Source organism: Rhinolophus sinicus, linkage group LG17, assembly GCF_036562045.2.
Source record: "Rhinolophus sinicus isolate RSC01 linkage group LG17, ASM3656204v1, whole genome shotgun sequence".
In the NCBI taxonomy this organism is placed as follows: Eukaryota; Metazoa; Chordata; class Mammalia; order Chiroptera; family Rhinolophidae; genus Rhinolophus; species Rhinolophus sinicus.
This window is the reverse complement of record NC_133766.1, coordinates 1,485,633-1,509,134: the sequence shown is the minus strand read 5'-3', so window position 1 is coordinate 1,509,134 and position 23,502 is coordinate 1,485,633. Positions and strand designations below refer to the sequence as shown.

The 23,502-nt window shown below is 49.5% G+C and overlaps 1 protein-coding gene across 4 annotated transcripts in view; it reads right to left on the bottom strand.

Moving 5' to 3' along the window:
• The window catches only part of PBX1 (PBX homeobox 1), a 234,477-nt gene that overhangs the window by 208,861 nt on the left and 2,114 nt on the right, over nucleotides 1-23,502 (bottom strand). For all 4 annotated transcript variants that reach the window (XM_019747345.2, XM_019747347.2, XM_074322423.1 and 1 more), the window contains one exon: nucleotides 21,410-21,483. In XM_019747345.2, coding sequence (XP_019602904.1) covers nucleotides 21,410-21,483 — 74 coding nt within the window. The remainder of the gene's footprint in view (nucleotides 1-21,409; nucleotides 21,484-23,502) is intronic.

The following is a 23,502-nucleotide window of genomic DNA, read 5'->3' as shown; positions in this document are numbered from 1 at the left end:
CACCTTTCGGAGGTGAGTGAGCTCTGGCCAGAGCACCAGGGTCACTCAGTCCGAGGAGGGCAAGCCACCTCCACAAGGGGGGCCCTGGCTGCCCTGAGAACGTTTCCTCACAGTAGGATCCAAACGCCTCTGCGTTTCCCGCTTCAGGAAAAAGCACCACACACACAGGAGCCTTTTCCGGTCCCTTCTCGCCCGGGCCAGCCCCGCTTTACTGACCATCCCTCCTCCCTGCTGCTCAAACAGAAACCAGATGAAGACGCTGCAGACAACCTGCGAGCTCAGACGTCCCTTCTGGGCCGTCACCCTCCTCCCTCCCCCTCCTCCCTCCTCAGTCTCTTCCTCCCTCTTCACTCCCCCTCCCTCCTCCCTCCTCAGTCTCTTCCTCCCTCTTCACTCCCCCTCCCTCCTCCTCCCTCCTCACCCCTCACCCCTTCCTCCTCCTCCCTCTTCCCTCCTCCCTGTCCATCCTCCCCCCTCCCTGGGTTATTCAGGACCCAGTGAGCTAATGGGAACCCTTCTCCTTTCTCTCCCTCCCCCACGGCCCCGCTCCAGGCTGGGTCCTCAGCATTTGATTCCTGTCTGTCACTGAGTGATGAGGACACAGGGTGAGGAGTCAGGAAAAGGTCTGCGCCACTTTGTTCAGAGTCTGGATGCGAACTTTGGATGAACTCTTCATGGGGGGGGGCTGGGGGCTGGGGAGGAGAGGAGAGGCCAGCAAGGAGAAATCACTGGTCTCAGCTCAAGCCTGAGAGAGAGAGAGAGAGAGAGAGAGACTCTTTAAACAACAGAAAGGGGAAAGGGGGTGAGGGGGTAGAAACAGCCTCGCGGCCCCTCAGGAAGAAGAGGGCAGGGTGGGGGAGGGGGTGTCTTAAGAAAGCACAGGCGGCTCTGGCTCTGGCTCTGGCTCTGAAAGGGCCTGCCGGGCCCATGCTGCGGGCGGCCCGCCAAGAGCCAGTTTTGTTTCTTCCCCCTCCAGCCGGTCTCTCTTTCTCCCTCTCTTTTTTTTATTCCACAAACCAAAGGGAATTCCTAATAAAGCCACAGCAGACTTGTAGGGGGGCAGGGGAAGAAGAAGGCGCCAGGGACGGGGATGGCAGACCACACTCAGGGCGTGCAGTGTGCGTGCAAACGCACGTCAGCGTCCGCCACACCTCGCCCCACAAACCCCGAAACGTGCGGTCCTGATTTCCAGCCTACCCCCTGCATGTGTGTGCACTGGCACGACGGCTGCCAACTGTGCCGGGTCCCTTCCCCACCCTGCACCGGAGCTGTTTGAAAGCACCGGTACCAGCGCCGGGCCCGCCGGTCCTCTGCTCAGTGAGGCCGGCAGGACGCCGTGGCCTCCACTCACGACCCATCAGGCTCTCTGCTCTGAGGGGCTCTCCTTTGTGAGCCTCTGGCCACCTCTAGACGTGGGGTTTCCCAGCACCCAGCAGGGGCACCCCAGCTCTGTTCTACCACTTTGCGTCTGCGTGCAATCACACCCTCACTCTGGGTGTTTTCCTCAGACTCTGGATTTCAATTCCCCCAAATCAGGTGAGTGTCTATACCAGAGAGGTGGCAGGCTGCCCACATTCCCGGGCTACCCCCTCTCACCCTGCATATAAAAAGTGGGCTGAAGGGAAGGGTGGGACAGTCACACTCCCGAGCCCGAGCCCAGAAGAGGGACTGCAACCTCCTCTGGCAATTGGCCCTCACCCTCTCCTGGGAACAGCCCCTGGGGTGGCATCCGGGAGAGTGCCCAGGTGCCCAGCTGCTGCAGGCGGGGCTCTGTGTCTGTGCCTCAGCTTCACAAAACCCCTGTGACGATGACAGGCGGTAGGTGGGCCAATGAGACGGCCACACACCCATCTTCAGAGAGTCCGAGCACTGAAAACCTCTCACTTTCCTGGGAGGAGAACAAACTCCACACACTGGATTAACTGTACGACGTCCCTGCTCTAAGAAAGCCAAGCAAAGATCAACGCTCGACAGCCACAGAAAGGCCGGTAACACGGAATGCGAGGACACAAAACCGGCTCTTCACCTGACGAAGGGCGTGCGGCACAGCCACCCCAGGAGGAGACCACATCAGTCATTCCCGTGAGCCCCTCACTCAGAGATGTGGCAGCTGAGACCCCGCAGAGCACCGCAGCTTACCCGCGGACCCATCTCCCCAGACCCCATCCAGCACCTTTCCCGTTCTTGCCACCACGCACATTCCCTCCGGGAAGCTATGCAGTGGCCGGAGCCCCAGGGCGCAGCTACCACCTGCACCCCCAGAAAGAAGGAGACACCATGCACCTGACCAGGTGCAGCCGCCGCAGTGTCCCCTACAGCCTGGTGTGGGAGACCAGGGCTGGGACACAGGGACACAGCAGGCAGACACACACGACACAGACCACAGTGGCCCTTCCCCTCGCGACATCCTCAGCGCTCCGTCCTTCGTGGAGGGTGTGGCTTTGTGAGGTCCCCATCTGAGCTTCATCTGGGTACAGACCCAGCAGACGGCAGCGCCATCCCCTCCGTGGGCACGCAGGTCCCAGCGGGCCGTCCCCTGGCCACACGCACCCTCTGCGCCTCTCTTGGCATGTCCAGCTCCATGGTCACCACGCGCCCCAGTCCTGCGGTCCACAGACTTCCAGGCCCCCGGCAAACCCTCCGCGCACCTGCCCACCTGGGAGTCTGTCCTCTTGTTTCAACTTTGTGAGCAGCTGGGACAGTGTAGGTGACACAGAAGATCTCACTGCTGGGTTTTGCTTTGTCATCTACAAACACACTTCACACCCACATCTCAGTGGAGACGCACAGCCACCCTGAAGGTGGACAGGGCTGTGACGTCACAGGTGAGGGGACGCCCTGAGCGGCGGGCCTCACTACCTCCACTCCACACCAGGACAGCCTCGACCTGTTCCCTGCATCGACGTGCTGCTCGGAACGGGCCTGGGGGTTCCCTTCTGTGTCGGGAATGAAGAGGAAACACACTCCTGAGCCAGGTGTGATGTCGCCTCTCCCCAAAGGGTCACTGTAGCGTCCTCACCCAGCAGCCACTCGCTCCAGGCCAGCCAGGGAGTATCTCCTGCGGGTAACACCTTCGCTCTTTAAATACCTAAAGCGGTAACTCCGCCAGTGCAAACCCCCACAAAACGGGTGGATGGTGGGGCACTTTCCTGCTGGGTGTGGCACGTGGCTTTGCCAGTAGGATTCGCAGTGACCACCTATATTCACGGTTCCTTCAACATGCTACAAAGTGCTCTGACGTCCAAGGTGCGAGTATAGCGCCTACCTATGCATGTCCATCAGAGTCGTACCGCCAGGTTCCCAGATGCTTTTCTCTGTTTCACCCAGGACCCCAGGAAGACATCACGTGTTGGACATCTGAATGAATAAATCAATGCCTACCAGCACTAATTATTCAAGGGATGTCACAGAAAAGGGGTGAGACTATACCTTGAAATACATTGTGTATATTACTCACACAAAGGAAAGGGATTCTTACGCAAGAAAAAACTACACATGAGCATAGTATGTAAAGAAAAAGGTTTACAAACCCAAATGCAGAGTTTCTCTGTGAGACACACATTGTTATCAGCTGCCAAGATGCCCAGCTCAGGGCGAGGGTCTTGGCACCTGAGCGGAGCAGAGACAAGAAGCCTCGAGCAGCCTGAGGTCCTGGGACCGTGGACCAAGCACAGGAAGGAGTCCCACCAAGAACGGGTCCCAGCGGCCTCAGGCCGAGCCGAAGGAAGTCTGCAGTTTGTATTTAAATGTCCTGGTCCTCAAGGGCCCAGGAGCCTTCTTCAAGTTCACTGTGACATTCCATGTCTAAGACGCACCCCCCAAGCCCCCCTCAAGAGACAGCTCACCAGCAAAGCCACTAAAGCACAACAGACTGGGCTGCTGAAGAGGGAGGCGGGGGCATATGGAGCATCTGAACTGCACTTGGCCTGGGGGAAGGACATCCCCAGGGAGTGACCTGCAAAGTGACAGCCCAGTGGGAGGCATCCAGTCCACTAGGAATCTTCCCTAAGGGAGGGTGGGAGCCATTCTTTCCTCCCCCACAGCACAGGTTTGCATTCACTATGCTCACACTGGGGGAGGGGCTCACACTGGGGGAGGGGCTCACACTGGGGGGAGGGGCTCACACTGGGGGAGGGGCTCACACTGGGGGGAGGGGCTCACACTGGGGAGGGGCTCACACTGGGGGGTGGGGCTCACACTGTGGGGGGGGCTCACACTGGGGAGGGGCTCACACTGGGGAGGGGCTCACACTGGGGAGGGGCTCTCACTTTCAACTTCTTGGTTTATTTGTGGTGATGATGATGATGATGATAATTTAATGAAGGAGCCCTTTTCCAACATTTCAATTTCTTCCTATGGGAGGAAAACTGGGCAAAGAGTCAGCATGAACACACAGAACGTTGGCTTCACTTTTGGGAGAGGGAAAGGAGGGCAGCGGAGGCTTTGCAGATGGGACGAGACAGGCAGTTTGAGGACGGGACTGAAAGGAAGGTGCTGGAACCTCAGCCGCTGATCTGTGAAAGAGGCAGCTGCCCTCTCCCCTCTGCCTCTGGCGCTCGGAGGCTGTCTCGCCGGCTTCCTAAGTCTGATTATCACTTGTCTTTACACGGTTCTCATGTGTCCTCTCCTGCACGCTCTCCCCACCCCCGTCTGCCCCACGGAACCCTTCATACCCCCCAGACCAAGATGGGAACTCAGAAAATGCAACCTCAGAGGAGCCACTCAACGCCCCCTCCCCCCACAGCAGGTTGGCTCCAACCAGAACCCTCTTTGTCTCCGAGCGCGGACTCTGGAGCCCTGAGCTGGCGTCATCCGACGCACCCAAGCGCTCTCCCATCCTGGCCTGTTCTCTGACACATCACAAAGGTGCCTCCGTCACGTTCAGACACGAATGTACTCCCAGCAGAGAGCAGAAATTTTAGAAACAATTGCTATAGGTGTTCAGTCTGAAATATAAGTAAGTCCAGTTTAGATTCAGGTGAATTATCTGTGACTTCCTTCTATCTTTCCCTCCACAAACATTACGAAGCATCCTATATACACCAAGCACCGTGCCAGGTACAGACAGGAATGAAGCATGGCTCTCCAGGACTTCACCACCTGGAACGGGAAGCTTACAGCATCAGAGCAAACTAGATGCGTCCTTCTGGAAACATTTTCCGAGTGCATATGGTGGGTTAAGCTACACTTAGTCACTTTCCAAGGCCCTGATCACTAGCGGCCCTGAAGCCCTCTCTTTTTTCCTCCCAGTGGAAAGGAATTTGAGGACAAGGTCCTATCTTGCATTTCTCATCTTGCCTAGCTTAGAAGTACGTGCCTGGTAAATGCATCTGAAATGGAGGAAAAGCAGAAGAGGGAGGAAGGGACCTAAGAAGGTAAAAATTCTTGCTGACTACCCCAAGCTAGCAAACCTGGACAGCAGCCAGGTGTGGCTGTCACTTGGTCCTTTCACGCTTCATTTTATACACCTGTCCCCCGGCCAGTGCATTCGTCCTGGCCTCAGGACCCGACTTATCTCTGGGAACCAGTCACAGGGAACTCATGGTGGCCACCACTCCAGCCGCCCCAGAAAACGGAACCAGAATTTCCCGGTGGGGGCCACCAGGGCACGTCAGGAAGAATCCATAGACGGGGCCTCACCCCCCTCATTCTGGTGACCTGGGTACAAGGACGTTTGGGTTAGTTAGCCAGGAAACAGGAGCAAAAAGCAAACCTGCAAGACAGCTGCCTCTCTCCTCTCCCTCCTGGCTTAGGAGCCAAATCCCAAACTCCACAGGGAGCAGTTAGTTGTGTTGAGAGTGTAAATTACGCAAACTTGTATCTCATTTTACAAAAGAGAAACGGCCTCTCTCATAGAGCACTTATCAAGCTAGAGACCAATGTATCTATTACGATGTATCTTTCCCAGCAGACCACAAGCTTCTGAGGGCAGGGACTTTTCACTGCTCCTTCTCTTTAGTAGCAAGTACTTACTAAATGTTAATAAATGGATTTTTCTCCTTTTTGGATAAACAGGTAAAACAGTGTTTCAATTCGAAAACTATTAACTGAGTATCTACAGTGCGCTGGGCATATAAATGCTGATTGTTTTGCAGAAATTCCTTAGTCTAATGAGGAAATCAAATCGTAAACCAGTAAAATTTGGTGAGTGTTGTGGGGAGGCTATTTATAAAGGGCTATAAAAAAATATAAAGTATGATATTTTGTTTGTCATTGTTGAGCAGATGTTGTTTAGAAAAATGTCTATCATATATCTCTTAGCATCTTATTATTGGGAACTGTGGAGAAATTTTGCACAGGACCTAGAACAAGGAAAAAAAAAAACCACTTTCTCTAAACAACTGATTTGTTTTCAATTTTAAATGCTTTGAAATTTGAAACTAATCCTGTTTCCCTTTTTGCTTTTGCTTCTAGGAAGCGGAGTAAAATCTGCAGCTAACATCTACAGGATCTGGACTGAACAAGATCCAAGAGTTGGGTAGCTATTCCCAGACCAGCAAAAAGACTGGCAAGACCACAACAGGAAAGGACTCATGCGTTTAGTCTTATACACTAACATTCCCTTGCATTCAATTTTTCTACCTAAATTTTCTCTTCTAATTCCCCCACTTACGTACTAAATCTCTTTGTATCGCTTGTATCTTTTGGTAACCTGTTTGAATTGTGCTTTGAGATGAGATGAGTGATAAATAAATAAGGTACATAACAGGTTTTGTTGATAAACAGAAGACAATAATATCCCTAACATAACCATCCCCCAAAAGGAAAATTCTGACAGCCGTAAGGAAAATGACAGGAAGAAAATGTAAACAAGGGGGGAAATACCGGTAACAGATACGGAGCTGGGGCAGTGCGGTTACATTTCTTTTGTAAAATTGTCTTTATTAAGATCTTCCTGGCATTACACCGTGTTCGAAAAAGACATTTAAACAGGAGCCCTTGTATGTCCTTCCAACACCTGGGATGATATGGGACAACAGGCCCAGCAAGTGTAACCATCACCTGGACGTCATTTCCACCCACATCCTTTACCCCAGGAGGCTCTCTGGGCCAATCACAAACCTGAGGAGCAGATGTCACCTCGTCAACACTGAGAACACCCACTTACCAAACAAGGAGCTGCTCGGTGGGCCATTCTGACAAGAGGGCTTGTCACTGGACACGAGGCTTTGAGGTCTCATCAATGAGGCTTCCTTCCGTCTACACCACCGAGCATCATCTGAGCCACACACAGCGGTGACCGGACAGCAGGACCAGGAAGGGTGACAAGGGCAAAACACTGTGCCCTGCTTCACGTTCCTGTCACAACCCCAGGCTCGTACGGAGCTAGAAACACTCTCTCTCTCTCTCTCTCTCTCTCTCTCTCACACACACACACACACACACACACACACACACGATGGGTACCCATGCTTTAGGCCACCTATGAAAAGTAGTCACACTTACTGTTTCCCCGAAAATAAGACCAGGTCTTATATTAATTTTTGCTCCCAAAGACGCATTAAGGCTTATGTTCAGGGGATGTCATCCTGAAAAATCCTGCTAGGGCTTATTTTCTGGTTAGGGCTTATTTTCGGGGAAACACGGTATTACCTGAAAGAAATCAGGTAGATTCTGAAAAGGTAACAGGTAGAAGACTAACAAAAATCAGGAAACAGGCCAAGATGCAGGTGGGACGTGTCCCCTTGCACTGGCATTTACAGCCGAGCACAGCCAAGGGGCGATTACGTCTGTGACCTGAGAAACACCACCAGAGATGGACAGAAGAAGACAATTTGTTTTCCAGGTAACCGAGTAGGATGCCACAGAATTTTCTTGGAAGAAGCACAATTTGAAGAGCTGGCTGTCACTCAATGGGAGTGAATACTTTTGTAGGAAAGTCTACATTTAGTCAAACCTTCCTCCACAAAACCTGTCCCGGCTCAGCCTCTCATTAGCTGCGTGACTTTAGAGACGTTTACTAAACTCTCTGGATCAGTTTCCTCATCGTAAAACCTGGGCTCACACGGCAGCTGTGCGGCCCTCGCTGGTCTGCACACACAGCCCTTCTGCCACGGATGGGGGTGCCTGCCCTGCTGGGAGCCACGCATCTGCTGCTGACACTCTGTCTTCAGCCTAAGGTGTCCACCTGACGCCCAGAGCACTGTCCCCTGCGAGCTCCTAGAAGTGGGAAACATGCGTATAAGGTAACAGGCGAACCATCGACTAGGACAGAGCGCCTCGCTTCCTCAGCTGACTGCCAGGACAGACAGACAGACAGACTGAGAGCCTGTGTGCTCCACAAGCCGAGCGGCCTCCATGGTCGGCCTGTCCCAGGAACTGGACTGAACCAGCTCCTAGGCCAGTTTGATCCAAAGAGACAGCAGCTATTTCCTCACCAGCAGAAGGGCCGCGACGAGAAAGCCATCAGTGGGATCTCGGAAACCGTCAGGAGACAGGGTAACGGCAGAAGGCCTCCGAGAGCTTTCCGTTAGCGCAGCATCTCCGACCGGCGGGGACGGTGGGACGGAGCCGGGCGCGGGGACGGTGCGAGTGTGAACGAGGAAGCTAACCGTGAAAATTTAATTTGTTAAAATAATGACCAGAGAATGAGAGATAATGCACAAATTGTCTAAATGCATTTATTGAATACATCATCCATGTGTATGAATATATATAACTAAGTACGTGCCGCGATCAAAACGAATTCCAGCTTCCAGGACACCGCTGTTTGTCTCCTTGCCGGAACCCTGGGGCGCGGAGGTAAATTTCACGCTTCCTCTCAGGTCCCTCAGGCCCACTGCCAGCTTAAGCTGCCCAGGTGAGCAAATGTCACAGGATACCTAGTCAGCAGGCCGTAAATTCCAGCCATCCCAGGGAAATGCCAAGTGGTCTCAGGTCACAAAGTGGGAAAATAGCAATTGGGGGGTGTGGGGGAGGCCCCCGTGGAGGGGGGAGAGGATGAGAGAGAGTGAAGGGGGCGCAGAAGGGACACCAGCCCTGGGTGACGGGCCTCAGGGAAAGACAAGAAGGCCGCACGCGCCAGGACCCAATCACAGAGCAGCTCTCATGCTCCCCAAGTGAAAAGCAGCCCCGGTGGCTCAGAGCTGCCTCTGCACGACTGGTAATGAACTTCGGGCAGAACGACCATCACAGCCACACGCGCAAGGAATGCAGGGCTGTCGTGGGCACAGGGCTTTGGGGGCAGGTCAGAGGCCCACGACACCAGGAGCGTGACCGTGATCTAGGCCCCTGATGGGCCGTAAGCTCCAGTGGACAAGACCACAAGCCACACATGGCGATTCCTCGTCTCCTTCACGACGCCTCCTCCAGAAAAGGTCCAGAAGCAGTTGCTGAAGCACTGAGCGGACCCAAATGGAGCACAGACCCTGCCACTCCATCATGCCCTCCACGAAATCTGAAATGAAAGTGCTAACTGGTCCAGAAGCGCTGAACCCAAACGAAACAGGAATTCCTTTTCAATTTTTTCATTTATTCAACTTGTGGGACATACCGGTGGTCTCCCAACATCTCCAGAATAAATGGGATTCAAAAATAGTTGGTCAGACTTACTTAAAAACAATCAAGCTCCTATAACCCACACATGTGAAGGGCCACATTCCGGGGGTGACATTGGCGGTGAGGAGAAGACATAGTCCAATGGCATCTTGACACGATGGCCCGAATGGAAGCCACCCTGTCCTGCTTCTCTCTGTGACGCCACAGTGGTCATCACCAAGATATCTCACCCAAATCCCCTCCAAAGGGAGGAGTCAGGGCAGTAGATTGGGGGCGGGAGTGTCCAAATCTGGAGCCGAGGAGGCAACTACTTTCATTCTTTATTATCACCACCGCTGCTCTCATTTTCGCTACACTTACATTTAGCCGCCACAACTGTAGCAATAAGAAGTAATATAGTAACATGTGAGCTCACAGCCTACACAGTAACCCTTCCCTCTCCCGAGTCACTGGGATGGGAAACTCGTCCTGTGAGATAAGACGGGGCCTGATCCTTCCGCTGGTGGATCACAGGCTGGGCTGCTAGAAATTTACACTCAATTCATAGATTTTCAAAGAAATTAGGGAATTCAACCTTTCTGATTTCCAGCTCTCCCACACCGGAGGGTCTGTCGTAGGACCTGGCGGTTGCCCTGCGAGACTGTAACAGCTATAACACGTAGGAAAGCACAGGAATCCTTTTAAGAATAATAATCACACATCAAGACCATCTTTCCTAGTGGAACTTTCTAAGAAGAAAAATAAAGTGATACCGCTTAGGCCTGAGCTTGATGACAGCCCCTTCCTGCCTCGGCTCCAGCAGACCAGGTGGGGGAGGGGACTCAACTCTGTGTGTGGGGAGGGGGGGGCAGCAGGGGGAGCAACTACCCAAATCTAGTCTGTTTTCCCAAGACTCTTGCAAAAATAAGGCAGCTTGAGGCCCCTTCAGACATTCCTCTGAGACAAGACAAGCTGCCATATAAGAAACAAGGCAGGTTTGGGGGCCCCAAACCTTCTCCAACTGTTAAAGAAATCAGGCCAAGCTTAACAGAAACAAATGTCAGTGCTGTTTGAAGACATCAAAGTTCTCTGGGTTAAAAATCTCCCCAGGGTAAGACGAAGTGCTCAGGGGAAGACGGGTGCTCAGGGGAAGATGGGTGCTCAGGGGAAGACGGGTGCTCAGGGGAAGATGGGTGCTCAGGGGTGCTCCCAGTGAGAACTGAGGGAGAAGACGGGAGGGTTACTGCAGGAAGTCCAGACGGAGGTATCTGACTCATTCCAACACCACTAAGCATGAGTGGGAATATTTACTGACTAGAGGAAACAGCGCAGAGCCACCCAAGAAAGGAGCTGCACGCTGACACACGTGTGTGAACACACACTCGGCCATGTGTGCACGCCGCCCTCCCCCCCATCTCACTTCTGGATGCTCAACCACCAGGACGTCTGCACAGCATGGGCACTGCCCCCCAAAATGCAGCCTGGACCTGTGCAGGGACAGGCCCCGGGCTGCTGCCTGGGCACAGAGCCGCAGGTACCCTGAGGCTCCCCGGGGGTGGGGCCCTTTCCTCCCACCCTGAGGTCGGCCTGGATGGAGGAGCTGGTCCGGGAGCCAACGAGCAGGGACATAACGAAGGCAGAGCCAAGCACCACGCTGGGCACTCAGCCTCCTGGTGGCCTGTGTGGGGCTGGGGGGCTGAGGGGGCTCAGGCCGCACCCCTTCTCCATGCCTGAGTGCCATGCCACGTGCACGAGGCCCACACTTGGGTCAGCAGCTTGGCACAGGAGGCCTCGCGCCCCCAGCCCCTCTGCGAGGTTGGTTGTGTGGGTTTCCACGGCCCTGCATCGCGCTCCTGCCCAAATGCGGCCTCTCGTCTGAGCCCCAGGCCGTGGGGCTCCTCCAGGGTTTCTGAGCATTTTCTCAAGTTCCAAAGATTTCATTTGGGGGCGGGGGGTGCATCCCCTGAAACACCTCTCGGACGACTCTGACTTCTCTCCGCCTGATCTGAGCTCCGAGCTCGCTTCCTTTGCCTGTTGTTTTTTCCTTTCCACCTTCTTGACCTCAGGACGAAGCTGCTTTAACTTACTCCTCACACCCTGTGGTTTCTTGTCAGCCTTCACGCACAGCACCTCCGGGCACCCACCCAGGCGCCCCCCCACCCCGCCCCACAAGGGGTTAGGATTACAGGCACCGTGGAAAGGAGGCCACACAAAGGCCAGCTGCGCCTGTGTTGCCCACTTTGTTTTTAAAGTGTCTGTTCACGTACGTGGGTGCAGGGCCCCGAGCTCGGCACAAAATGCCATAGGAAGGAAGTGCCTCTCCACCCTCTTATCCAGAGAGCCGTTCAGAGCACGCAGGCTGGGCGCACCTTTGGGGCCTGTGAGACGCCTTCTTTGTTAGGCACAGAAGATTAAGGCAAACTGTGGACACTGGGACAATGGAAATTATCAGGGGGCTCCTCCCAGGAGGAGCACCTACCGCCCTCAGCCAGACCCCTGGCTCCCGGCGCCCCCAGCACAGGCCCTCCGGCATCGCCGACCGTTCCCAAGCCGGACAGAGGCGCAGCTTTCGTCTCACACTCAGTGGACCACACTTTAAGGAAAATCAAACACCTCTGTAAACACCCCCACTTTAAGTTTCCAGAAGCCCCACTGACAGGTAGGTGGGAAGCAGACATTGTTTTAGGATTTCAGTGGTGGTAAATGATGAACAAGGTCTTAGTGCCAAGGTGAAAACCAAAGCTGAGTTTCCTGACCTCCCGGGCTGCAGCATGTAAACTTGCAAAGGAATACACTGCAGTCCCAACCTGCAAACACAGGTCTCGGTATTTCCCAAAAGCCATTTCCAGTCTGGAGCCCCACAGCTACAAATGCATAGGAGGCAAAAGCAGCATTATCTGCATTCAGCCATGGAGCCAGCGAGGGGGCTGCCGTGGGACGGCCTGACGGGCCTTGGGGTGTGATGCTCAAAGATTCAATTTAAAAAAGGGAACAATCACGAAGTTTCTGCCCTTCCATTCGCCTTCTCCAATTCAACTTGAGGGGTGGAGGCAGCTTTCAGCCGCCATGAGCAGTGTCACAGGCCTGTCTGGAAAAGACCAGTGGAGCCACGGGACACGTCAGAGCTGCCCCAACAAGGATGTGTTTCCTTTTCTCAGTGCTGCTCGCGGCGTCCGCCCCGGGAGCCTGGCCTTGGCAGCGAACATGCTGGGCTCATGACACACGAATGTGGGTCACGTTAGACGCTCCAGAGACACTCACCGCGTGGATGTGGAAACCTGAGATGACGAGGGTAAATGGCATTCTCAAAATAACGTGCGAACTTGAAAGCCGTCAGCGTCAGGCCTCGGCCTCCAGGCTTGGGGTCCAGCAAACTGGGCACACCATGGGGCCCCCCCGTACTCGTTCCCCAGTTTCTAGCTGTAGAAAACGAGGTGGCTGTGCTACCCAGTCATGCTATTTTAGGGATCTCTTCAGAGTTTGTTAAGAATAAGGAAACAAAGCTTAAAGCAAGGCGTTAGGGGAAGAAAGAAGGAGAGGGACGTCCCAGCCGTGGAAGGTCCCTCCCAGAAAGAGATGCCTCGCACATGCTTCTTCCAATTGCCACCGAACTAGCAGGTCGCATCTGAGTAGGGAACAACCATGTGTCTTCCTCAGAGTGTAAAAATGGCGCCAAAAAAGAACAAAGCGACTCTTCGTGCCAGAACAGCCGTTGCGTGGCCATGCCGTCCGGCGAGGTGGACACGAGCCGCACGTGGCTGTGAGCACTCGAAGTGTGGCTCGTCCAAAGGGAAGAGGTACCGTGTGTGTAAAATACACAGTGGCTTTCAAAGCCTTAGGACAAAAAGAAAAAAAAATGTCTCATTAAAGTTTTTATGTTGATCACACGTTGAAATGTTTTAGATGTATCAGGATTTAAATACCATGTATTATTAGAATTAATTTCCGCTGTTACTTTGTACATTTCTTTAAATGGGCTATGAGAAATGTGAAACATTACATTTCAAATGACGTGTGTGTGTGCGTGTGGGTTCACTGAACAGCCCTGCTCGAGTCTCTCCCCAGAACTGGAGGCTTGAAGAGGGGAGATGCTGGAATGCTGGGCTGCTTTCACTGAGCTGAGCCTCAGATGCTTTTCCCTCCCATGTACACAACCATTTAAGGCATCTAACGCAGGGTCGGGAAGTACTCCGCCGGCCTGAGAGTCAGCCAGGGCTGAGCGAACACGCAACCTGGACAGACAGAGCCAAACCAGTGACAGGCGAGGGCAGCAGTCTGCCGCATGGTTTCAGGAAAATAACAGTACTTGCCATTTACTGAGGAAACCCGAGCAACTCTGAGCTTTGTAGTCTCGTCTTGTTTGGCCCTTTCTGCAACCTGACGTGGTAGCTTTCCTGCCCATATGAGGAAACTAAAGCTCCGTGAAATCAAATAACGTGCTCATGCCACATAACAAGCTAGGACTTGAATCCAGGTTGCTTTTCCTCAAAGTCCACGCCAGCCGTCCTGTCTCTGTTGCAAATGGCTTCCTCTCAGGAGCCTGACACAGGACTTCCACAGTAGAGATTCCTTCCTTCGACAGAGTTTTTTCCTCTTCACCACGCACGTCGCTGAGAGGGGCTTCACATACATCCCAGTCATGCAAACTTCGAGCCAAACATATTTATCAGAATACTGTTTTCTTAGAGTAAGTATTGATCAAAGAAGACAAAAAAGGACAGTCGAGCCCTGAACGCGGAGGCAAGGAGAGGTCACTGATTGGAGAAAAAGTTTGAAAAAATGGAACGCTGGGTGTGCCGACGACAAACTTAGCGTCACTTACCACATGCCCTCAGAATACACCTACCACAGCCCCCCTACAAAACAGGTGGGCAGCTCCTCAAAACGCTGCACACGGAGCTAGCATACGACCCAGCAAGTCCACTGCTAGGCATCTAACCAGAGAAATAAAAACATGTCCATGCAAAACTTGTGTGCAAACGTCCCCAGCAACGCCAATGCACGGAAACAACCTAAATGCCCGCCGACCAACTGATGGACAGATAAACAAAATACTCCATCGGTGGAGTATTACCCAGTCATGAAAAGGAAGGAGGTACTGACACCGGCTGCAGCAGAGACGAGCCCTGAAAACATTATGCCAAGAGACAGAAGCTACTTACAAAACATGTGCTGCATGATTCCATTTATGTGAAAATGTCCAGAACAGGCAAATCCATAGAGACAGAGCTCAGTGGTCACTGAGGGTTAGGCAAAGGGAGAAATACAAACTGACTGATATGGGTGCTGGGTTTTGTGGCGGGGAGGGGAATGAAAATATCCTAAATTTAGACGGTGGTGATGGTTGCACAATTTTGTGAATATAGTAAAACCACTGAACTGTACACTTAAAATGGGTGAACTCCATGATATATGAAATATAGTTCAAGAAAGCTATAAAAAAGAAACCTACTCTGTATTAAGGCTGGTATTATGACAAAGACAACATTTTTCCTAAATAAGGAACATATTAGGAAGACAGGGAGAGGTCCTGAACACACTCTTCTTGCTTTGAAACTTTGTGAGTTGAATGGATGTGCCTATGTGTTTTCAGAGGGAAAATATTTTTCACTGTGATTACATAATATCTCCAGTTGCTGATACTAAGAAAACACCATCACTAATGTATGCAATTCTAGCTTTTTAGGGGGTTGGTGTCCAGTGTGTGGATAATTAAAAACCTTTGTCTTTGTTTTTACCCCCTTTTTTTCCTCTCTCTTCTTCCAACCGAGTGCCAGCCTTTTGGCCAGAGATAGCTAATTCTCACTTTGAGAGAATGGCAAGAGAAACAAAAGAAAGCCAATCTTAAATTCAGCAGTTTTGGTCTCTTTTCAGCATAGAATCACAGAGTCTTGGAATTGGCTTGGTCTTTAGGGACCATCTGGTGCAGCCTCTTTTTTCCCTCCAAGAAAACAGGGCCAGAAATAATAAGAGCTAACAGTTACTGACTGTTTACTCTGTACCAGGCACTGTAATTTACATATATTACCTCATGTAATCCTAACAACCCCTAAGAGAGATACCATTATCTTCATCTGCTAAGTGAGGGAAATGAGGCACAGAGAGCTTTAGTGACTTGAATAAGGTCACACAGCAAAAAGTGGGGGGGTTGGTGATGCTAGCCCAGTCAGCTAGCCCAGTAGCCAAGTCCCTAACTACTCTAGTTTCTCCGAAAATCACTTAAGCAATTTGCCTGTCATCCTGTAACTGTTTTGTGGAAGGTCCAGAACGAGCACAGGTGTGCGGTATCCACCCCAGCACCCACTAATGACAAACGTGTTAGTGGAAGATGTCGTTGAAACCATGACCTAAACCAAAAGGGATCAATTTTTCCACCATTGCCATCTTGATCTCCACCAATAATTGAGAGATTGAAACGGAGCTGTCAGAGATCAGAAGGCCTTCCGGGGAGTATCTGGCCTTATTCTGCCATGAAGGGAGACAGGTTTTATAAGATTAGGACAGTCTATACCCGCACTTTTTTTTTTTTTCTTTTTTCTTTTTCTGGAAATCACTCTGCCAAGTTCGGAGAAGTGACATCTCTAAGACGCAGACAGGGCAGAAGATTCAACCTGTGACGCCTCCACACGAGAGACCACGAACCACCCACTACTCAGTTAGAGACCAGTAGATGCGCTTTGTTGGCCTGAAAGAGTTAACACATGACATCCTATGAGATGGAACAGGATACGAGTCCTCAGATAATTTATTATAGAAGCTAAAGCATCTTTTATTATACAGCCCAGAGAGTGCAGAGCACTTTGCAAACAACTCATTAATCCACCTGATTTTATTTATCAATCATGGCCCTCCTTACATCTCCCCATACTTGCTTAGGGCTGGAACCAGCATCATATAATTCCCCCAGCCCCGGCTGAAAAGGCAGTGCAAATGGACGGGTGCCCCCGGGTCATAGGACGCTGAATAACAGCTGTCTGGGGAGCTGGACCTGGGACACTGCTTCTGTCATGTGGGGCTCGGGGTACATCTTCTTTTTTAATAAAAAGAAAAAGGAATAAAAGGATATTTAGATTCACATCACCAAGTTCAAAGCGTAACAGCATCCATCTAGAAGAGGTCTGAAACCAGCATTAAGGCTAAGGTTCCCTAAAGCGTGCATGTAAACACTGGATCTCAAAAGAAGCCAGGGTTATGTGTCACATTAGAATTAAAATGCCTCCCTAGTTAAGTATGCTCAGTATCTAAGTTTTGGGTTCTTTACTTGCTTGGGGGTATGTTTTGTAATCCTGCCCACAACAGCCACCAGAAGTTCATGTATGTCAGTAGAAAAAACATGACAGGACAGCACCAGCACCGAGCGACACACAGGCAGCCCCCCCCCCCAGGAAACCCACACCCTCTCCTCCCAGCTCCTGACACCCCACGCTTCCTAGGTCACAAGTCTCTCTCCTTGCTTCCCCTCTCACAAATCCCCTTCCAGCTTCCTCGGTTTAGCCTAAATCTAAATAGACTCCCCTATTGTTAGAAGAAATGACAGCAAATTTCCAAAAATCTCTTCTGCTACGTTTGACCCAACTGCCCTTTGCACCTTCTTCCCTCTCTCTCAGATGCCAGAATTTGTCTAAAAATTGATTACACGCAAGTGACTGGACCTGAGGGACACATCTCCCCATGAGCTCACTGTATGTCCAGGTCACAATAACTGGGACGCAGTGTGACCACAATACTTCTGTGTCCCATGTTGCTAAACCCCAGACGTGGTGTCAGGGAGAATGTCAGGGAGAACGCTGGGGCTCCCCGACCTTGGCTTTGTGCCCCTTCTCTCTCTGTGAGCCCCTTGGGGGGAAAAAAAACCCCACAAATATTTGAATTCTCTCATCAGCAAGAAAAAGGGTTTGCATTTGCCTGCTGCAGATGGACTTCTGGGAAAAGTCACTCTTGCCCGTTCCACTCCAAGGGGAATCTGATCAGAGGCAGCTCGAAATCGTCTGAAGTTATTTCAGCCCTGTCCTCTGCTCGAGGCCTGACACGATCAGAATTATTTCCCTGCCCCACACAGCGTCCTTCCATAGCGCCCCTGCCACTACATACAAAACACACACATGTCCACACGTGCACATGTGTGCACGCACACGCAAATTATCCTCTAACGCTGTAAGGAGAGGAGTAGACACCCCCTAATGTAATTGCCATATTAAAAAGAAGTGGCAGGTGAGACTAATAAAGGAGGTGTCAAAAGTGAAATACAGTAGTAGACTTAAAAAAAAAAAACTACAGTTCTGTGATGGGGGTGTTAATTGAACACAGAGAAAAAAGAACAGAGAGAGAACAAAAGGTGTTAAGGGAGCAGAGAATAATTTTTTAACCTCCTTCAGTGACTTGATTTGCGTTAACTTCAGTGCACAGAAGGAAAACTAGAAAGTGCCATCTATAGCTATTATGTTCTAAAATTAAAAACTAGTCACAACAATCACAGCTAGTCACTGTTATCTATAAATATTCTCCTCAGTAAATGGCACCCAATATTTTCTGGGTTTTCCTAATTTTTAAACCAGCATGACTTTTTGACACAGAAGTAAAAAAGAAAATCAAGAAACGTTTTAAAAGATACTCAAGGTCCTTTTAAGAAAAGCGATCTTTGCCTGTGTTTCTCCTCTTCCATTCCACCAACCCACCACCACCGCATTTACACATATGGAAAATGCAGCCTATTGCTAACACGTCAAAAGACAAGAAATGGTTCCTGAAAAACAAAGAAAATGACATATTAAGTGGTCCCCAGAAGGAGCAAACAGATAAAAGCCACTTCTGAAATACACATTGCTGCAGATGTGGACGGGTTTTCCCTGCTGCTGTGTGAGATCTGCTGGCCGAGCATTTTGTAGGCATTCTTTCTCCTTAGCATTTATTTTAAAAAGCAAAAATGTATCAAATAAAGGCTTACCCACGCTCTGAAGCAAGAAGACACACGGGTTCTTTTTTTTTTTCAATACCCCCACAGTAATTTCTGACTTCAATACCTGTCAATCAACTGTAATGTAGCCGGTTCTGCCTACTTTGGGTGCCTGTGTTTCCTTCAAGTTCCAAAAGGTTGGAGAGACAGTCTTAGCTGGTTTCCCTACTTACTTAGAGTTTTCCAACTAAAATCAGTAACAAAAGCAAAAACAGCAAATGGATGCAGTGCCCATGTTCCTTTCATTCCTGCTGCCTTATCAAGACCCAGGTGAGCCAAATGCATGAACTTCCAGTGAGAATACAAACACACACACACACACACACACACACACACACACACACACACACAAAGCCCACCCTAAACCAAGCCACGTCTACAAGGCTTCAGATGGAAGCTCAAAATTACTCATTAAATGTGGGGGGGGGGGGGAGCTTGAAATTAAGAACACAATGAAGGAATGTATGTGAACTGACCGTCCCAGCGACCTTTTCACTCGCTCTGTATCAACAGAAAAGAAAAGCTCCTGCAACTTTCCACTTGGTGTGTCTCGGACACATGCACATGTACACAGGCTGGCATGGGACCAGGCTTCGGCAGAGTCTGAGCTGAAGTGACTGAACTCCAGAACCAGAGGGTTCTTTGCAACACCACACGGTCTCCCCCCTCCCGACAGGACACACAACATTCCAGGGGAGGTTTATTCCGTCCCCTCGGCCTTCCAACACACGAGCTGAAGAACAAGAGGGAAGTAGGCCCTTTTTCATCTTTTCTTTTTTTTCACTTTCCCCCACCGATGCCCTCTCAGTCCAAAATTGTGCGTGTGTGTGCGTGTGCGTGTGTGTGTGCGTGTGCGCGCGCGCACACATTTCCCCTTTCCCACGGGGGCAGTGATCTCGGTCATTTTCAATTTACAGGATTTATACTTGACAAAGTATGCTTAAATATATTATTCTAGAGACAACACATAAAACCTTCATTTAGATTTTTAAAGATCTCCAAATATTCAAATCATTAAATGACCAAAAATTAAAAAAACAAAATACACACTCCAACAATAAATTTCAGCTCCCGTGTGTTATTTTGACCAATGCAGCGGCTTCGCAGCACCATAGTTTAGCCAGTGTGACTAAGACACCAGGTCTCTCACCCACACCGGAAGCAGAGCTCTCTCTAGTGCTGCTCACCCACTTTGACCCACTGCCTCAGTGGGCTTTAATTAGAGGACTGGAATTAAACACTTTGGCCACAACATCCAGTTCAGTGCCCTGATGAGCTTCCTTTCAATAAAAATCTCATAACGTGTCCTCAAAACCGGCGTCCCTGGAGCCTGGATTACCAACACGTCTTTATATCTTGATTCTACAGCTTTTGAGTCAAGGTCCGCAGGGCACGTACTAGATTAGAAACAAATTTCAACAAACCAAATAGTCACAGTAAATAAGCATCAAGACCACAAAAGAAAATGAGAAGGAAGAAAAAAGGAGAGAGGCACGAAATGTATATATGCGCTTACATTTCCTGCTATGAGCCAATAGGGAGAAAAAAAAACAAAAAAAACACTGGAAACTAAAAAGTGTGACAAACTGAATGGGCGCTTTGATATTCGTACGCACAACCCACAAATCTCTTAAAAGGTGTCTCACAGCTGAAATAATGCAATTAACAGCCTCGCACTAAGGTTAGGGCTGGGCCAGGGCACCTGGGGCACCCGGAAGACCCTCCCAGCGTCGTTACTCAGGCGCTTTGTCTAGGACACCATGCCCAGCGCAAATAACATTCAACAAAGCAGCTGCTTACTAATTTTACACACAATCCAAGCCCCAAGTAATTACATAGTCCATCAACGGTCACATCTTGAAACTATTTATTTTTTTAAAAGAGAAACACACAGAGAGAGCTCTCAAATAGAAAACCACCCTGGGTGCCCTGCGCCCCCCCCTTTTTATGTGTAACTATCAATGTATATCAACTGGGCATGCAATCATATTTATTGTCACTTTCACTCACGCCATGCCCTTGCTTATGTGGTTTAGATATGAATTATTGACTGTTACGCTCCTTGTTGTAAAAAATAAATAAATAAGTGGGATGTCAGGGACTTTGCCGTGAAGCCAGCGACGCAGAGCCCGGCAGAAGCTCCCGCTTCTGAGAACCACCCCGCTCTCCTCCTGGTTCCTGACTCCCTGGCTTCAGATCGCCTCCGCAACTCTTTCTTGCTCCGAGACAGAGATTCACCCACTTTAGGAAGTGAAGGCTTCAAATCAACCAACGAGCGGATGTTGCTGCGCGTCCTTTCCAGAACATCTGTTAAGAATACCTCTGATGGATGGCTGCTATTTTTTAATTGTTGCTTTAAAATTTAAATGCCCTCGTGGGACGTGTTATGGTGTCTAGAAAGTAGAAAAACACCCGAAAGAATGATCTCATGGCACTGCGTTCTCCTAAAGGCACGGGTTCTCCCTGATAGGACACCACAGGTCACCCGGACCCCCGGACCCTGTGGTGTGGGGCTGCCTGCACTTCCCGCAGAGGTAGCTGACAACCCCGGCAGAGCTGCTGCATGGAAGTGTAAGCAAAAGGAAAGGACATTTTAAACAACTCCCCCAGAATGAGTGTTTCAAAGATGGACCAAACGTATTCCTTCAGGAAACGGACTTTTACTTTCATATTTTCCCCCAAAGGCACATCATTCTATAAATGTCCCTTCAGAACTGCTATGTGAGGCCCAACTCCAAAGAAGCCGGGAACAGACTTAAGGACAATAACCCAGCAATGCTTGCAAAGAACTGCCCAGGACACTTGGTGCTTCTGGTCTGGGAAGCAGACCACTGGGACGCCCTGCGGATGGCACACGCGATCAATCTTGACAATACTTCTATTCTGCAATTTTAATATTTAAAGAATGGGTTCCTGATTGCTGGTTAAGCGACTCAATTGGCCAAAGAAAATGCTTAAGTGTCGGAATCTCAGTCCTACCTGTTTTTTCTTTTATTTCGCACAGCACGTTGAACAAGGCAGGTTTCATCCGGTGGCAGTTTAAAGCATGTTTTCTGCAAGAAAAAACAACAACATCATAGCTGAGGTGCACTTTCAAGATCAAATTGCTGATAATGTATGAGCGGGGAAAAAAACTGAACATTGAGCCAAAATGATATACCAAGCAGAAGTCTGTGGCCTGCTTCAGTTGTTCCATGGCTTAATATAGAGAGCCCGCCACAGAAATCATATTAATTAGCAGGGGGAGAGTAGGGGTTTAACTACAGAACAGAACTAACGCCAATTACGCCCAGTTAGGCAGAGCTGTTTTGGTTTTTTATTCAAGTACTTGAATCCAAGTGGAATTCTTAACCAATAATCCTATCGGGCAGTGGACACAGCACAGCCCACAGCATGGGTTAACAATTTTGTACAATCCATGCCTCCACCATCTAGGAGCTGTCTGCCTCTCGGGGTGTGTGCGTGTGTGTGCGTGTGTGTGTGTGTGTGTGTTTTCAAATTTAATTCACCCATGTGTTCGAATTCATTCCGCAGATTCCCCGTATTCTCATAAACACAAGACGCTTGAAAGGTCTTCTGAGCAGAACTGTCAATTTATAAAATTTCAGTCCCCAAGTTAAAGAGTATGGAAATGCATTGCCAGGGGGCAAACATACTCATATGGGGAGTAAATTCATTTCTCTGTGTTCACATTATGCCTCGCGTGCACACACCGCTTATTTGCAGGTGTTGAAATTCAATTATTTACAATTAGGACCTTGCGCCCATTGGGGAAAAAAATAAATACAATTCTGCCTCTTAGATTAGTGATTCACCTGGTTCTTGAGTGTGTCTGCATTCAGAATGCACTTGAGGAACAAAACAATACCTTTCCCTTTATTTTACTGTGGAAGCACTTAGCAGCAGGATATTGTTTTGGAAACAAAACACTGATCGAATTGGCTATTGGCTGAGGGAATTCTGTGTACTAACTAAAATTAATGTGTAAACATAAATGAAAGCCCCTGGCATTCAAAACGCATGCAATTCTTCTTTAATCCCTTTGAAAGTTAAAAAAAAAAAAACCATAGACACACGTCCTCCTGGAGAACAGAAACCAGAAGCACCGCTCTATGTACTGTACAGCAGAGGAGTAATCAGCTCAAAATTCAAGAGTATCAAAATAAATACATATATTGTACCTAAAATACTAGTGGTTTACTTTGTAAGTAAAAAATGTATCTTATGAAGGTGTCAGTAGGGAAAGAAAAACCAGATAGGTATTTGCTAAGAAGAGTTACATTGTTAAACCAAAAAGAAAGCTTAGTGGTGATTTAGTTTTGTCGGGTGAAAAAAAGGTGGAAAAGACTTAATGTATCAAAGATTTCTTTGGGGGCCTTTTAAAATAGTTTTCACTAATTGTATTCTTATACCTATCTAGGCCCAAATTCCAAAAGAAAAAAGAAAGAAAACAACAAAACAAAACAAACAAACAAAAAAAAGCAAAAGAAACCCCCCCACGGCTTTACAGAAGAGATATTGAATTTCCACAACATATCAGTGGGGCTGTAGAGAGAGAAGAGAAATTTCCCTGTCCCCAAATTGTGTCTGATCTCTCTCGGCATCTAGGCCATTAAAAGGGGAACCGCCAAGCAACGGCTATCCTCAGTTTTACAAAAAGGAGCAGGATAAACACCAGAAAAGTGGTGAATCTCCAGTCTTACTGGCTCCTTCCACTTCACAAACTTGCTATTAAAGCAGTTTATTGGTATATCTGAGTTTATTTTTCTGGAACAATATAATGGAGAAATCTGTTCTAACTGAAAAAGAGACTGCCAGTGGGAAATCTTCCCTTACCATACCTATTAGCTTTTTTTTCTTTCTGAAAATAAAATTCAAAAACAGCACTGATTAATTTTGGAAAACTTTCTCCTATTTTAAAACATATGTAATAGTTCCAGTCTTTGAACATTTCTAAGTTTTCGAGCACTGTAAACCTCAGTACTGTTGGAGTGTACGTGTTGCATGTGCTTAAACACGACTGTAATTCATAACATCCATGTTTTCAACTGTTTCTTCTCGTCTCAACTCAA